Source organism: Labrus bergylta, chromosome 5, assembly GCF_963930695.1.
Source record: "Labrus bergylta chromosome 5, fLabBer1.1, whole genome shotgun sequence".
Taxonomy (NCBI): Eukaryota; Metazoa; Chordata; class Actinopteri; order Labriformes; family Labridae; genus Labrus; species Labrus bergylta.
Genome location: NC_089199.1, coordinates 16,464,916 through 16,481,890, shown reverse-complemented (window position 1 = coordinate 16,481,890; position 16,975 = coordinate 16,464,916). Strand labels below are relative to the sequence as shown.

General features: G+C 42.2%; 1 protein-coding gene across 3 annotated transcripts; it reads right to left on the bottom strand.

Annotated features, from left to right (window-relative positions):
* Positions 1 to 397: 397 nt before the first annotated feature.
* Positions 398 to 15,557, bottom strand: myh7ba (myosin, heavy chain 7B, cardiac muscle, beta a). 3 transcript variants are annotated; one of them, XM_065955004.1, is made up of 44 exons: positions 15,431 to 15,557; positions 15,079 to 15,235; positions 14,421 to 14,524; positions 14,165 to 14,308; positions 13,804 to 13,960; positions 13,652 to 13,679; positions 13,259 to 13,355; positions 12,696 to 12,719; positions 12,488 to 12,580; positions 12,330 to 12,393; positions 12,141 to 12,239; positions 11,954 to 12,057; positions 11,716 to 11,854; positions 11,510 to 11,628; positions 11,040 to 11,189; positions 10,646 to 10,816; positions 10,385 to 10,564; positions 10,169 to 10,301; positions 10,005 to 10,081; positions 9,357 to 9,444; positions 9,156 to 9,273; positions 8,940 to 9,063; positions 8,545 to 8,681; positions 6,197 to 6,452; positions 5,863 to 6,105; positions 5,521 to 5,697; positions 5,255 to 5,400; positions 5,078 to 5,168; positions 4,594 to 4,983; positions 4,364 to 4,490; positions 4,155 to 4,273; positions 3,844 to 4,040; positions 3,571 to 3,754; positions 3,246 to 3,411; positions 3,020 to 3,144; positions 2,811 to 2,926; positions 2,498 to 2,690; positions 2,189 to 2,392; positions 1,725 to 1,850; positions 1,422 to 1,592; positions 1,209 to 1,313; positions 1,030 to 1,125; positions 764 to 898; positions 398 to 514 (listed from the first exon to the last, which is right to left on the bottom strand). In XM_065955004.1, exons 2-44 carry the CDS (start codon positions 15,173 to 15,175, stop codon positions 503 to 505), a joined length of 5,826 nt encoding a protein of 1,941 aa, XP_065811076.1. In that variant the 5' UTR covers positions 15,176 to 15,235; positions 15,431 to 15,557; the 3' UTR covers positions 398 to 502. The 3 variants fall into 3 exon arrangements, with proteins under 3 accessions (XP_065811076.1, XP_065811077.1, XP_065811075.1); XM_065955003.1 differs by lacking the exon at positions 398 to 514 and having other exon boundaries at positions 524 to 898; XM_065955005.1 differs by lacking the exons at positions 13,259 to 13,355; positions 14,165 to 14,308; positions 14,421 to 14,524; positions 15,079 to 15,235; positions 15,431 to 15,557 and having other exon boundaries at positions 13,804 to 13,891.
* Positions 15,558 to 16,975: the final 1,418 nt, after the last annotated feature.

Here is a 16,975-nt window from a genome sequence, read left to right as displayed (position 1 = left end):
AGAACGACCACACAAGATTCTGATGGTGGCTGAAGTTCACAATGTAAAATCTTAATCTTTATTTAAGAAAACTGTTTTTTTCCCTTTTTTATTTGCAATTTGTGTTCTTGACAGATGCATAGACTTCTGCAAACTTAACTCTTAATTTCTAACCCTGGTTGACTTAACCTGTCAGAGAACAGATTAAGTTTCACATTCTATTATTACTACTTCTGTAACCAACATTCACCCTTTTGTTCTGCCTCTTATGCTTGTATTGAACTTCATTTTCCTTATTTAACAGCTGTTTGTCAGATAAATAATATAATAAATTCTTCTTTAGACCTTTTTTTGTGGGATTTCCATCTGTCAGATTTCATTCTGAAATAATAATTTAAAAAAAGAAGGTAGACATAAATAAAGGTTTTATTAGTCTTTATTTGGATCTGTCCTCACAGTTGAGCACAGCTGTTGCAGCTGGGTGACTGTGATATGTTTGGACGCAGCTTTCAGCTTCAAGACATCACTCGGCAAGCTGAAATAAAAAAGACAGAGATGTTTGTTAGCAACCACATACACAGTATCATAGAGCTACTCATGACTACACTAGAGATCACAAGAGAAGGCTACGTGAGGTCATCGTCAACAGATGATTACATCCAGCTCATTCCAAAAATAAGTTCTTGGTATAAAGCCTGCAGTCTAATTTTAATAAATAGTTCCAAAGGTCACACTATGTGGCAGCATACTGTAACAAAATCAATTACGTATTTAGTTTACTAACCTTGTTGACTTGGTCTCGGGTGCGGACCCGCAGCTTGTTGACCTGCGTTTCAGCAACGTCAGCCCTCTCCTCTGCATCGTCAAGCTCATGCTGGAGCTTCCTGTACTTAGTGAGGTTGGAGTTTGCCTGCTCCTCCTGAAGAAAGGATGACAGAGAAATCTTCAGTCATTCTGTTCTATATATATATGAACCCCCTCCAGTGGGCCAGCTATGCTTCAGATGATCTTTCATCGCCTTAAATACTAAACTACTGATAGTGGACTCACCGCTTCTTCATTCTGTCTCTTGTAACTCTTGACCTTGGCTTGCAGCTTATCAATGAGGTCCTGTAGGCGGACCAGATTTTTCTTGTCTTCCTCAGCCTGCACAGAAAGCACAGTAAGCTCTTACTCTACTTTCAATATATATTTTTTAAATGCACAATGTACAAACAATAGTAGCTTACCTGGTAGGAGAGCTCTTTGATTCTTCTCTCAAACTTGCGTACACCCTTCTGATACTCCTGGCTCTTCTTTTGCTCAGATTCCAGTTCATTCTCAAGTTCTTTGACCTACCAGACCATTGACAAAAAGGAAGTTCATTAAAAAATATAAACGAAACAAAATGGAGAATGATAATGAGTTGACAACACATGGATTCAAATTGACACATCTCTCACCCTGGCCTCCAGTTTCTGGACCTGCTTCTTGCCGCCCTTGAGAGCGATCTGCTCAGCTTCGTCCAGACGCATCTGCAGATCCTTTATGGTCTGCTCCATGTTCTTCTTCATCCTCTCCAGATGGGAGCTAGTGTCCTGCTCCTTCTTCAGCTCCTCCGCCATCATGGCTGCCTACAAAATCAAAGAATCAAAGTTAATTGTACACTCTCTTACTGGACTAGAAAGCATTTGAGCAACATCAGCAGGAAGCTGGCCACTGATCCACTGTCTTTTTTTTCCTATTTTTTCAATTCAAGATCTTACATCAGTGATGGCCTTTTTGGCCTTCTCCTCAGCATTGCGACACTCCTGCACTGCGTCGTCCACCTCATTTGACAGCGTGGACAGATCACTTTCCAGCTTCTTCTTATGGTTGATAAGTCCAGTGTTCTGGGATGAGGGAGAAAACACAAGCATCATCTCAGGTTGAAAATGCTAGTTCATCTTGCTATAAATATGGGTTCTCCCTTCTCCAAAACCAATCTATTTCTTGCTATGATTGAGTAAAAACTCCTATACCATCTAGCATCAGAGATTCTGTACAAAAAGGCTGTAAATTGTTCTTTTCCTGGATTCTACTAATGACCAAAATACCAAACTAGCTGAAAAACAAGATACTATCTTTGCCATTTAAGGAAAGCGAGTGCCTTACGATAATCCATATTTAAATTCTAAGTGATCCTATCATTTTAGATGCCCTGCACAGAGGTTTGAATGCATCTCTTTACCTGAGAGTGCAGGAGGTTGACTCTCTCGGTTGCCTCGAGCAGCTCATGCTCAGCGAGCTTGCGCGCGCGATCATTCTGCTCCAGCAGAGCTCTGAGCTCCTCCACCTCAGACAACAGCAGATTGTTGCGGCGCTCTGTCATTGCCACCTGCTCCTTCAGCTCCTCATTCTGGTGAACAGTGTCATCCAGCTCCAATTGAATGTCCTGGAGTTGAAGATCAGAAATGTCATTTAACATTTTAACAATGGAATTGGTCCTAATGAATCTGACATGGGTTAGGTCCGTTGGCTGGCTGCTTGATGGACACACCTTGATTTGAACTTGCAGGTTTCTCAGTAGTTTCTGGGACTCTGAAGCATGCCTGTTGGCATGGCTAAGCTGGACCTCCATCTCATTCAGGTCACATTCCATCTTCTTTTTCAGACGCACCGCCTCGTTGCGAGACTTAGCCTCTGCATTCAAGGTGGTCTGCATGGACTCCAGTGTTCTCTGGTGGTTACGGCTAGAAGATGAAGGATGTCATGGAGAGAAATTTGAAATCTCCAGTTGGCATGGGGATGTTGATAGGAAAGAATAACATGCGCTTTAAGGAGGATAGAAAGGAGAAAACAGTGAATCTCACCGAAGGGTGTCAATCTCCTCATCCTTTTCTGCCATCTTCCTGTCAACTTCAGCCTTGATCTGGTTTAGCTCCAGCTGAATGCGAAGACTTTTGCTTTCTTCATGCTCCAGAGTGCCCTGAGACACAGACACTTAGTACTTAAACATCTTTTTTGGGGTAATTTCTGCCAAAGAAAAAAAAATGGTTAAGGAAGTCAGGAAATTGCTTACTTCAACCTCCTCCAGGGCAGCTTGAATCTCGCTTTTCTCCATGTCCAGACCCTTCTTCATTTTCTCCAGCTCATGAATGGTCTTAGCTCCTTGACTGATTTGATCAGACAGGTCAGCAATCTCCTCTGGAGAAGCAGAGATTTAAAAATAGTTTATGTCTCATCTTTGTGAAATCTAATAGTTTAAATGCATCTTTCTAACTGGGTGGTCATTATGTGAGTGGTACCTTGGAGATTCTTGTTCTCCCTCTTGATGGTCTCCAAATGATCCAGGGTCTCCTCGTAGGAGTTCTTCAGTTTGAAGAGCTCTGTGCTCAGGCCACGAGACTCTTTTTGGGAGGTCTCCAGCTCTGACTGGCATTCCTCATACTTCTGTTTCCACTCTGCCATCACCTAAATGACACAATTGGACATATTCATACCATGAAGCAAAAGTTGACTTAGTCTCAACCGTAAGAAGAGACACAAAATTACTATTTTTCTTTGGACAAATTATAATGATTTCCTTTGTTGACAGCAAAGCAATGTTCTGTAAAACTTGACTGTTAATACCTTGTCAAAGTTGCGTTGCTTCTTGTCCAGGGCAGAAGCTGCCGCATTTGCACGCTCCAGGTCAATGACCAGATCCTCAATCTCGGTCAGCAGACGTTGTTTAGTCTTCTCCAAAGAGGAGCACTTTGCATTGCAAGCCTCCACGGACTCTTCCGCCTCCTGCAGACGTGTCACCACCTTCTTCCTAATGAGAAGGAGACACAGTTGGCACTCGTGTTCATAAAATCATTGTGTGCCATTTGATTCTGTGAGTTAAAAATACACATCACTCACTTGGCCTCCTCCAGCTCCTCGGTCCTCTGGATGGCATCAGTTTCATACTTTGTCCTCCACTGAGCCACCTCTGTGTTAGCCTTAGACAGAGCTCTCTGCAGCTCAGCCTTGGCCTCCTGCTCCTCATCATACTGCTCTCTCAGAAGATCACAGTCATGGCGAGATGACTGCAGCGAGTGGGCTAGGGCGCTTTTCGCCTAAAGATACCCATCAACAGTTATTCAAGCCTAAGAAAGTCTGATTTTCTGTAGATGTTGCTGCCAGTTTTGTAAAGACAAAACCATAGTCCGATACAATTAAGAAGAGCTAACCTTGCTCTCCTCCTCCAGCTGTTTCTTGAGTTCCTCAACATTCTGGCTGAAGGAGTTCTTGGCTCTCTGGAGCTGTGAGACCATGGCTTCACGCTCTTCAAGCTTTCTGCCTAGCTCTCCTATATGGTGGGGAGAAAATGTTATCTGCAGTACTTATTGGTAAGTGTAATTTGCCGCTAAGATTTTTTTATCAGATGAATGTTCCTTACCACTCTCAGCCTGAGCTCGGGCCCTTTGGGTGTTGGTTTCGTTGAGCTGCCTCTGGAGCTCATCAACCTTGGCTTTAGACTCGTTCGTCTGGTCTTCATAGAGACGGCATGTCTTCTCAGAAATGGCCTGCAGGAAAGAGATGGAAATAAACAATTTTACAGTTAATGACCTTGTTTCGTCTTCTACAACTTTTAATCTCTGTTTGTTCATTCAATTATTTTTGATCTACCTTGCCCTTGGAGAGCTGCTCCACAGTGGAGGCAAGATCATCAGCCTCCATCTTGGCCTCGCTCCTCTCCTTCTCCAGCTTCTGCTTGACTCGCTGCAGGCTGTCGATCTGCTCGCTCAGCTCTGCAACGCTGTCGGCATGCTTCTTCCGCAAGGCTGCCGTCGTGGCCTCATGGTGCAGCATGGCTACCTCCAGGTCTCGCCGAAGCTTCAGGAAATCTGCCTCTCTCTTCTTGTTGACCTCAACCTGGGCTGAAGTAGCCCCGCCTGCCTCCTCCAGACGCTCACTCAGCTCTTCGAGTTCGCGAGCCACATCTCCACGCTGCTTCTCAACTTTTGCCCTGGAAGATCGGTCGGTCTCCAGCTCCTCCTCAAGCTCCTCCGTACGGGCCTGGATGAAAAGCAGTTGTCACTTCATTGTCAAAAACAGAGAGACTGGTTTCTAACTATAATGTCTCACAATAAACTAAGAAACTAGTGTCTACCTGTAGCTCCTTGATCTTCTTGTGGAGCTGATTGACCAAAGCTTGTTCATCTTCAATACGTGAGCTTATCCCGTTAATTTCAAAGTCTTTCCTGGTATAAAAGATTTTCAAAGTTATTGTAAATGATAACTTCTAAATAGCAACACAATGTTATATCGTTTATAAATGAAAACTCACTTTTTCAGGTTCTCTTCGAGTTGCTGCTTATCATTCTCCAAGTCCATCACAGATTCTAAGGAGAGTTTCAGATCTCCCTCCAGCTTACGTTTGACCCGTTCCAGGTCCATACGCAGCTTCTTCTCTTGTTCCAGGGTGCCCTCAAGCTGATTCCAATCGGAGCATTAAAACATATTAAGTCCTATCACCCTTTGATATGAATTTATGCAGCAACATGTTTTATTTTGTTCCTTGTTTTAGCATTTTCAGGCGATAAAAATACTCACATCATCTACTTGTTGCTCTAGCTTTGCCTTTGCTTTTGTCAGAGAGTTGACTTTGTCTTCCTCTGCCTGCAGGTCATCCAGAGTCTGCTGATGAGCCTCTGTGAGAGCCTTCTTTTCTTTGGTCAGCCTCAGTATGGTTTCATCCAGTACTGCCATTTCCTCAATTAGATTCTTCACCTGCGAGTCAGGAAATGATATATTTTAAAATTATATGAGAAATCAAAAACATCTTGAGTCTGATTTATTCCTCTGAACATAAATAATCCACACTAAATTCTGTGAATTTTCCTCTCAGTACCCCTGGAGGCAATGAACTGTTGTCCTTTTTTTAAATGACCTTACCTTGTTCTCAGTGGCGTGTTTCTCCTTCTCCACTTTAGCCAGTGTGATCTCCAGGTCGTCAATGTCTTTCTTCAGCTCAGAGCACTCATCCTCCAGCTTGCGCTTCTTGGCAAGCACATTAGAGTTCATCTCCTCTTCATCCTCCAGCCTCTCCATAATTTCCTTCATTTTGGCCTCCAGCTGGATCTTAGTTTTGATGAGCAGGTCACAGCGTTCCTCGGCATCTGCAAGATTATCTTGCTCCTGTGGATGACCGGTGAGCAAAGGAAGAGTTCAGTGCATTCCAACACTTCAATGTGTTAATGTGTCATGAGGACTCAGTAGTGCCACTTACTGCTTGTAGCTGTAGAGCCAGGTCATTCTTCTCTTGGATCAGGCTGACCTGCTTCTCCTCCAGCTCTTTGCGCTTGACCTCAGATTTTTCCAGAGCCTCCTTCAGCTTGGCCAGCTCCACTTTCAGAGAGGCTAGCTCTTTCTCTGTGGCTGCGCTTCTCAGTAGAGGCTTGATTTTGAAGAAGAGTTTCATCCAGGGCCAGTGCTTGACAGTGTTGAAAGCCCGGATGTTCCACTGAATGATCATCAAAGCCTCCCTGATGACCAAATGAGATAAAATGAGGGAACAGAAGAGTAAGGACATATTGATCTTAATGCATTTGAAACAGATCTCAGAGGGCACTGAGATCAGTGATTACTATTGTGTACAAAGTTTACTACAGGAAGCTTTATTTAAATGCAAGGCCTGTGGAAGTAGCACAACAATTACTTTGGAAAAAAAAAGAAAATATTTGATATGAGTTTATTCATCCACATATTAAGTCAACATCTGAACACAGCAATTTGGGATTTAAAGTATGTTAAAAAATTAACCAAACAGTTAGGTAAAACTATTTTTTTTTAAATGTCAAAATGCTGACTCATCGTAGATAGAAATATTTTGTTTGGTACTAGATAATCTGTTTTAAACAGTTAGTTAAGAGTACTTTTTGAAACAAGGGTGCAGAGCTCAAAGTAACAGATGAATAAGCTTATTATTAAAGGCGCTAAAGTGGATGGATCAAATTAATGTAAAAAAAAGGGCTTGATAACTTCTACCACAGTGTTGACAAACAACCTTTAAGGTCCTGTTAGTAGTTTTTAGCTGATTATGACCTTGTATGACTTGGAAAATGAAAAAAGTGCATCAAAGAAGAATGTATGAGTTTAATTCAATTATCTTTTGTGCCCGTCACCCCGACGTGGAGTTGGTGTCCGATGAGGGAATTGACAGCACGCTGCTGAAAAAGACTTTTTGAGAGTTTTCTATGCTTGAGATTCTTTTTTTTTTTTTTTAACGTCAGAAAACACTGAATATGAACAGAACAGGATCAGCAAAGAGATCAATCAGCACTCTTTGTCCATTGGGGTCACCAAAATTGACACAACCCAATGCTCCACTCAGAAGCTCTAACAATGAATGAACATTGTAATATCCACCGTTATAAAGTAAATACTGTTTGGTTTTTTTCCGTCTAAATTTGAAGTGAAACAGACACATATTGTGGTTTTGATGGGAGGACTGTTGGAATACAGAAGAAACAAAAGCTTAGGACCCAACAATGTCGCCCATGTGGTACTTTAAAAAGCAACAGAAGTAAAGTTCAGATAAAGTAAAGAGAAGGTCAAAAAGATTTATCCTGGAGTTCCCCTGACTATTTATTTAGTTACTTATCCCCGGGGCTTAATATTTGGCACTAATCCTGTGCCTATCCACTCTCTTGTATCTAATCATACACTGACTTTCCTAACTGTGACCAAACAGAGTTACCACATTGATTTGGTCTCAATAGAATGGCGCCTCACAGCCCTAAATATGGACCCGGTCAAGGACTTCCTGTCAGTGTTTAGAGGGTGAGTTTGAGTGAGCGTGCACAAGCCGTGATGGGAGGTGACTGAATGAGGGTGTGGGGGGGGGGGGAGCTGATTGCATTTTTGACATGACTCCATGCCGGGTGCCTCTCAAAGGTGAGCGTCTGTGTTTATTTAGAAACTAAAGCCCTCTGTCCAACGGCTGACTTAAATCCTCTGTCACCCACCACATATCCCACCAATGCACTCACTTAGAAGTACAGGCGCCGCGGACAAAAGGGCCAGGGGCCATGGGGCACGAAGGGGGCTGGTGGTTGTATTTTTAGGGAGGGCCCTCAGCAGCTGCCACTTGACACATGTCGCCACCTGATTCTGAGGACACCGTCAGCATTGTTTCATTTAGAGAGAGTTCGATGGAGAGAATGGCCGGAGACCTGCAAGAGTGGTGTGTGTTGGAGTGTGTGTTTGTGTCAGTGTGTGCGACAGGGATAGGGTCCTTATTAACAGTATGGCCACACACATGCGTGGTAACCATACAAGGGCAAGCACACGCCTCACACACGCCGATAACACTGCCCTTGCATGCCTCACATACTGGAGCAAGGGAGTGAACTCCAAGGTATAGTATATCACAGGCTGAAAGGCTCGCAGCTGATCGTGTTGCTATTGAACCTGTTCAGAGAAGCAACTGTTGAGGGAGGCCTTTTTGTACTCATGTCTTCACCTTCTTGGTATTGAGTGATCAAGCTCAAGGGCTTTCATGTGCTAGTGGAGACATTTAATGCTCACTGAGCTTCATACAAAAATGTGACTAAAAAGTCACATCAGCCCTATTACCTCCTTTCCATCATCTTCATCAGTTCTGTCCTCATTATTTTGCCACGAGCGACTGCCTGTAGCATTGTCAGTAATTTGGCCAGACGCTCGTCCCTCATCTCCTCGAGGTGACCCAGCAGGCCTGCCTTGAAGAACACCTACAGGATAAGAGGGAAAAAAACTATTTTTTTAGTTTAGGTTAGACAGCAAAATCTTTTATAAAAAGGAAAACGATAAAATCCACAAATTCATAAAACTTGAGAATGAATCACAGTGTATTTTGGGGAAAATTAATGGCAAACGCTGTTCAAAAAAGAAAAGAAAATCCTACTCCTACTTTAATGAATCATTTAGAGAACATTATACATTTCAGGGCTGCCTTTAATACTCTACATCACACTGGCCCATCGTCATACCTTTGTGTGTCCGAATCTGTACTGGTTGTGGTCGACATCCAGGGAGGCCAGCAGTTTCTCTGCAGCTTTCCTGCTGTCCATAAACTTGTCATCTGGGATGGCCTGAGGGTTTAGGATGCGGTAGCTGAATGTATCAGCAAAAGAGCGTTAAAGACTTCTTACAACTGTGACTCCAAGTGCATGCAGTGATATAGAAACATGAATCATGATATGTACCGTTGTTTGAACTCAGCATAGAGGATGCGGTTGGGAAAGCCTTTCCTGCAGATTCTGATGCCTTCCAGCACACCGTTGCAGCGCAGCTGGTGCAGCACCATGAATGGATCCATGATCCCTGTACAGAACAGGTTTTATACATTACATCAGGTCCCATTGGTTGAACTTGTAATGCTATGTGATGCTTGTGTTCAGTGTTACCTGGAGTCTTAGTTTCATTTGGGATGATGCAGCGTACAAAGTGAGGCTGAGTGCTGCGGAGGTTGGTCATCAGCTTATTCAGATTTTCCTGGAGGAGAAGAGCAGCACAGGATATCAAGTTGATGAGTTTCTGCAGATGGTTGTTCAACATGAGTCTGGTTCTGCTCGAGGTTTCTGCCTCTTAAAAGGCCATTTCTCCTTGTTACAGTGAACTTTGCTAAATGTTGCTTAGTGCTGTGCTCATAATGGGTTAATGTTGTGGCTTTGTAAATAATAATAACAAAGTGTAGAGTCTTGACCTGCTGTTTTTGTAAAGTCTCTCGAGTTAACATTTGTTATGAATTAACGCTATACAAATAAAGATTGATTGATTTCTGAAAATTACTTTTGTGCTATTATAATATCGATGCACAAAAAATACAACAACAAATCTTTGTTGCATTTTTTTCATTCTGCAGCTGTGGTTCTCTGATGTGAAGTCCTTGATGTAAAGCAGAGAGGAGCCAGCACAGACTTAAAGTGATGTTCATGTGATCAATGCCCTAAACATCACTGCAAGTCTTAACTGCCACCAATCCAGCAGTCCAGGGATGCCCATCATTTTCACATCACACAAAACAACAAAGGGCTAGGGCGAGTCGGTCTCACCTTATGAAGCTGAGACACAGTCTGGAAAGATGCAGCCTTCTTCCTCTTCTCCTTGCCACCGGTCTTATGGTCAGATGCTGCAGGATAATGAGTAGAGTCAATATAGCAACCTTACACAGTCATCTATTTGCTTTAGTCCATTTTCAGATTTCTGTTTATTGTACCTGAGTCTGAGGCGATGTAATTCTCATACAGAGAAGCTAGCAGCTTGTTTGCAGACTTCTGGAAACACACCACCACTGTCTCATTCAGAGGGTCTTTATTTTTGTCCAGCCAGCCACTGATGTTATAAGGTACCTGTTAAACGGCAGGGGCATCTAAATTTCTAATATCTATACATACGTTGTAATGTTGCAGGATCATTATTAGGACACACTTACCACTCCTGCATAGTGCATTAGCTCAAAATGAGCCTCGTACTTGCGCTTCTTGTCTGGCCGTGGCTTTTGGAAATTAGGGGACTTGCCGATGTGATTATCGTACATCTTGGCTTTAAAGCTGTTGTCTGAGGCCTTTGGGAACATGCACTCCTCTTCAAGGATGGACATGATGCCTAGTGGCTGGTGGAAGAGCTGAATGTTAGTTAATACATCCTACTGAGGAAAAAACACTTTCCTACATGAATCAACCCCTTTGTTTACCTTTTCAATGAGATCAATACAAGCTTGAAGGTCAAGGCCAAAGTCGATGAAGGTCCATTCGATGCCCTCCCTCTTGTACTCCTCCTGCTCCAGGATGAACATGTGGTGGTTGAAAAACTGTTGCAGTTTCTCGTTCGTGAAGTTGATGCACAGCTGCTCTAAGCTGTTGAGCTGCAATTGGAAAAAAAAAACAGGTGTTCAGGAGAAGCATTGTAAGTGAGCGGTGTCACACAGATTCATCCTGTAAAGCTTACTCAACACAATAAGAAAGAATAAAAGCACAAGTACAGCACCAGATAATATTCATCACAAATCTGTCCATAAAAATAGAAGTCACGGGCTAATACATGCTGCTATAATCTCTGAGAAAAATTTGCAATATGGATCAACTCACATCAAAGATCTCAAAGCCGGCGATGTCCAGGACTCCTATGAAGTACTGGCGAGGCAGAGAGGTGTACAGAGTCCGGTTTATCCGTCCAACAAGCCATTTGAACATGCGGTCATACGTGGCTTTGGCCAGAGCACCAACAGCGTAGTTAACCTACCGCACCCATGCACAAATACACATATCCACACACAAACACAGGAAGAATACAGTTGTCATTCACATGGACACCCTCTGTTGCTTAGATACCAGTTTAAAGAGTGTGTGGAGTGGTGAGCATATTGATCAACTGAGGATTAAGCAGCCTTTTTTCATCAGCATTCAAGTCAGAAAGTTTAATAAATGAATGCGTTCTTTAACATAAGTCTGTCTTAATTTTCTTACATAACATAACTAAAAATATCTCATTTATTGTCTTAGAAATTGTTAAAATAATGCCAAACAAAACGCAGACAGCAGACCTTATATCTCCTCACCTGTTCTACGTTCTGTCCCTTCACCACATACTCGTTCCCCACCTTCACCCTAGGGTGAAGGAGGCCCTTGATGAGTTCAGCTGAACTGACTCCCATCAGGTATGAGGCCTTGTCCGCACCTGGTGAAAAAACAGAACAAAAATGTTAAAAGTTGCTTTTCAATCATGTGGTTGTTTTTTTGTATCAAATGTCTTGCTGGTTCTCACTTTCAGTGCCATCAGCCTCCGCCTGCTCCTCGCGCTGCTTCTGCTTGAACTTCATGTTGCCAAAGTGCATGATGGCTCCAACTATTTTATAGCAGCCATACTTCTCATCGGGCAGGAAGCCGAGGATGTCCATGGCGTGCTGTAAGCAAGCCAAGGAAAGTCAATAAGCTGCCCGATGGGCTTTTTTTTTTTTTTTTTTTTACATTTCTCTCTGTGTAGAAAAAATGAAAGCTCTCACATCAGTGGCCATCAGCTCCTGTCCGTCATCCATGTTCTCCACGGTGGTAACTCCCTGGGAGCAGAAGTGGTAGTCGTACGGGTTGGTGGACACCAGTAGCATGTCTGGAGGACAGAGTTTAAAGGATGACATCACTGTCCTGCAGTAATCTGCAATTAAAATATCCACAGCAGCCTCAGAGACTTACCTAACAGTTCTGGTTTCTTCTGCGACATGATCTGGTAGTAGATGTGATAGCTCCTCTCTCCAGGCTGCTGAAATATCACTCTGGATTTTTCCAGAAGATCTTAAACAGAGAGTAAAGTGACATGATTATACAAAACATGGAACAGGAAGAGTATTACATGATGATTACAACATTTGACTATCAACTTACATATATCAATATCAGCCGAGGCTAGTTTGCCAGTAGGTCCAAAGTGGATCCTGATGAACTTTCCCTGTGGGGAAAATGAATAAATATTTTTGAAATGCTCAAACCCATGAGCATCAAAACATTTTAAAGTATGTACAGCATATTATCAAAATACTCACAAAACGGGAGGAGTTGTCGTTCCTCAATGTTTTGGCATTACCAAACGCCTCCATGGCGGGGTTAGCCTCAATGATCTGATCCTCCAGAGTCCCCTGGAGAGAAGATACAAAACGTAATGTCAGGACACATGTTCAGAAATATTTTATAAACTGATAAATTAAACATAATGTGAATGCATTATTTATTTTTGGGGAAATAATAACTCACCCCTGTTTTAGTGGCAGGACCTTGCTGCAAAACGATAAGAAGATGATGAGCGCCACATCATGAGAAGCATGATCGAATAATACGTTCACTACCAAAGGGAACGATCAAAACCAACTGGACAATTACACACTTGTTAAGACTGAGGTAGAAATCAAGGACCACTTTGTTTTATTTGATGAAGTATAGTAAATGTAGGGTAGAAAAATGTATGAAAAATGATCAAAAAACAACACAGAAAAGTCATGACCAAAACTCGAAGCCAAGGGAAAGATAATTGAACCAAAAAAAATGGAACCAAAAAAAAATGTGAAAGGGAAAAAAAAAAAAGGTCAAAATGAAAGCGGAGTCAAGTGGCTGTAAAGGGCTACACAACACATGGGGTGAAGACTCAGACATGGATGTGATCAGTTCTCACATAAACCACTTTGACATGGAGGATAATGTATGGGGATGGTTTAAAGGAAATACACCCAATGATTTCTGGGACAAAAAAAAAAGAAAAAGAGAAATACAGCAAAAAAAAAAGCTGGGAAACAAAAAAGGGTTTGCCACATCAGCCTTACTCCTTTTTTGGCAGGTGTGTCCCCAAGAGCTGCCACAATGGCAAAATACTGAATGACACGTTTCGTGTTGACAGTTTTGCCAGCACCGGATTCTCCGCTATAGGAGTGTGAAAAATAACAAAGTGTACATACAACAGGTAAAAGCTGGTCACAAAACTTGTAAATGTAGTGTAAGTCAAAGGCATTACACCACATGTCACAAAGCTGAACAAAAAAAAAAAAAAAAAAGGACGGAAAAAAGATTTCATCTAAAGCCAAAAACTTTGGTGTAAAACATATCAAAGCTGAAAGGTGCCTGTATGTGGGTTATAAGACTTCCCTACACAGTTAGAAGCTGTCATTTGTTCTATAATTTGTTCTTGAAACAATATTTAAAAATCAGCTGTTACTTACGTGATTAGCATTGACTGGTTCTCACGGTCTGAGGAAGAGAAAATCACACAAGGCTTATTTTTATTGAAACGACTTAAGGAGTATGCACATTTATGCTTGTATCAGTTTGTGTGTACTTGTGTCACTTTATTTGAGAGTACAGGAGCACCTACTTCGCAGCATTTCATTGTATGCGTTGTCTGCAATAGAGTAGATGTGTGGCGGTGCCTCAGAGCGGCGTTTGCCCTTGTAGGCAGCGACCACAGGGGGTGTGTAGACGGGCAGCCATTTGTATGGATTCACCGTCACACAGAAGAGCCCAGAGTAAGTCTGGAGAAGAAGACATATAAGACTGCATTAACCCTCTATGATACATCAGCTCAAGCAAACATGTCAAACATGTCCAGATCCTCCATTGACAGGTTGACATTGCTGAAGCTTACAGCTGAACTGGGTAACTTAATCTGGATAATCATGCCTCTGAGGGGAGCATGGAAACATGGGAGAGGGGAAGTACCATAATGTGATACTAACATAGATCATCCAGGCAGAGTAGCGTTTCCGAAGGTTGAACAGCACAGACGCCTCGTTGAGGTGCGTCAGCATGGCCATGTCTTCGATCATGTCAAACTTTGGAGGATTCATCTGCTGTATGTCACCATCCTTCACTGTCAGAGACTAAAGGGAAGGAAACAGGAAGACAGGAGGAGAGAAACATGAATGAACTGAGTTTACAAAGTTGAAGGAAGGTTTTCATTCATTACTGCATTATAATCTGGTGATTACTTACCCTCCCATCTTTGGTTTCAACAATGACTTTGTCACCGCTGAGCTCCTTGATCTCGATCTCAATGTATGCCTCTTTTTCATCAGGGATCCAGGCTCGCTTCTTACCTAACCGTAGAGCAGAGGTTGAGGGAAACAGGTTAGGAAACTGAATAAACTCTACCTAATACTAATGTGGGCAGAGACAATCAAATTACTGATTAAGTAATAAATACAATCGTTGATAAATTAAAGAGACTAGAAAGTTAAGATAGAAAATAATATGTACATCATTAAAAGTTTGATGTAGTTAGAAAAAATGTTATTAATATTGCACCTTTGAAATACAATCTCACAACGAAATAAGACGATATGAAAATAAATTGTACTTTTAAAAGGAGAGGGGCGATTTTTCTCCTTTCATTTCCAAGCTAGTGTTATCGTCTGAATGATACTTTTCAAAAGTTTAACACTCTTAATGGTGGTTTAAACAAACTGCGACGCATGACACTACATTTACAAAACTGAATCTCACATCAGCTGCTAGATTTCTGCAATATTTCAAATCAGATGCAAATGTAATATTAATAAAAAAAACAAAAAAACAATGATCTTAATAAATATACTTGGAATTGTTTGCTCTACAAGGTTATGTTTCTATGAACTCCTCTTATAAGGCCTACCGTCAAAAGCAACGGTGTGCGCCGCCAGCAGCTCCATTTCTGATTTGCGTAAAAACGGTGCAGCCTCTCCGAACAGCCTCACGTCAAAGCGCGACATGGTGGCAGCTCCTCGCCCCAAACCCGGACGCACCAGTGGTACAACAGAGATGGAGAATTCCTTTGGTAAGAAAACAAAGTTTGCGTTAGGCTCAGTAGTTCAGTAGTTGTTTCTGTTTCTGCAGCTCGTACGTGACAAAAAAAACACTGCCAGTGCGTAAAGATCGCAAATCTATTCTCACCAAAAATGAACAAAAACATCAAGTTGTGACACGTTAGCTGACACGTGCGAGGCAATGTTAAGAGTATTACAAACCTGTTGTTTACGATATAATTGTTCTTTGAGCCGCTTTATGGGTCATCCAACCCGCGCGTAAAATGCCAAATGAAGGAAAAGTTTTCAACTGACCTCAGGACGACCACAACCAAATAACAGCTTCGTGAGATGTGCCCTCCTTTATACTGTGTTTCTCAAGGTCATGGTCAGTGTACATTTGTCCCTCATTAGCATATGCCACCTCCTCCGACGCCCATTGGTGCTGGGCGCCTGTCTCAATTGACACAAAAGGAAAGCTACGTTTTTGTCATTGCGCTAAACCCAAGCCGGCTATTTTTGTATCCCAGTTATTTTGTGCTCTACACACACTGTCAGGGAGTGGGAGAGAGTTGCATTAGGAGCATCTCTGAAGGGGAGAATTTTAACACTCCAAAGATTTTGAAGGACGGTTCATCATTGTCCCAACAAGGACAGTGATTTGTGTCCACACCTAGAAACATAAACTAACCATTTAAAAAGAAATTGCAGTGAAACTTCAGAATAAAATACATCAAATACTTCAGCCGCCAGTCTTAATTAGACCTACCTATTCATGTTTTACAATGTTTCTATGTTACAATTCACTTAGCAGACGCTTTTATCCAAAGCGACATACATCAGAGAGTAAGTACTAATCCATTCATACACCACCACTGAAGCAGTGGGAGCAGAGTGTTGTTTATGTTTAATGCACCCTCAACCTTCACTTCCACTTTAAGTGACTGTGATGCTTATAAACTCATGTTTCCCTCCGAGTAAAAGCCCAGAGGCTTTTGTGTCGTTAAGTGCCAACAGGGATGTTTGCTATTGTGTGTGGTCACAGGATGCAACCTTAGATGAGATTATTTCAGGAGCAGTGGCATTAAACATGCTACTATAAATACACAATATTTTATTAATAGAGTGAAACATGGCACTTGGCTCTTAACACACAATAATGTGGCTCGTGTACATTTTAAGAGCAGTAAACATGGGCCAAGCTTCTTAAAGGTATGCAATGACATAATTTTAATTTAATTCAAATTTTGATCCCTGTTTCTATAGAGCTGTAAGCAGCAATATGTCAAGCTTTAGCAACTCTGTGCCTCTGTTGACATTGTGATGCATCTTGGTACCTTTCTCTCGTAGCACAGTGTGTTATTTTGTCACATGTTGCAGCTGTGATTTGGTGTGTCCAGTAATTCTGGCATATGTACTGTGCCTCTCACACTGTGGCTCCACCAGATCTGACCTTCAAAAGCAAGGGGAGAGGTTGGTGCCTGGTATGAGAGCGGGGTGACAGTGCAGCATGGGGGAGGGAAAAGGGACCAGAGTTTCTCAGAATAGACAAAGCCAGAGTCCAGCATTCCTGATAGGGAGATTGACTGTTAACTGTTGGCGACGATGAATTGCTTAAAAGTGATGTAGATAAGCAGAAGACGGCATTCTGCGTCCAACCAAGACTCTGTAACTTCTCCAAATTCTGAGAGGTTAAATGACTGAATAATATATAACTAAGAGAGTTCATTTTCCCTGAAAACACACAGCAAACACGGGCGGAAATGG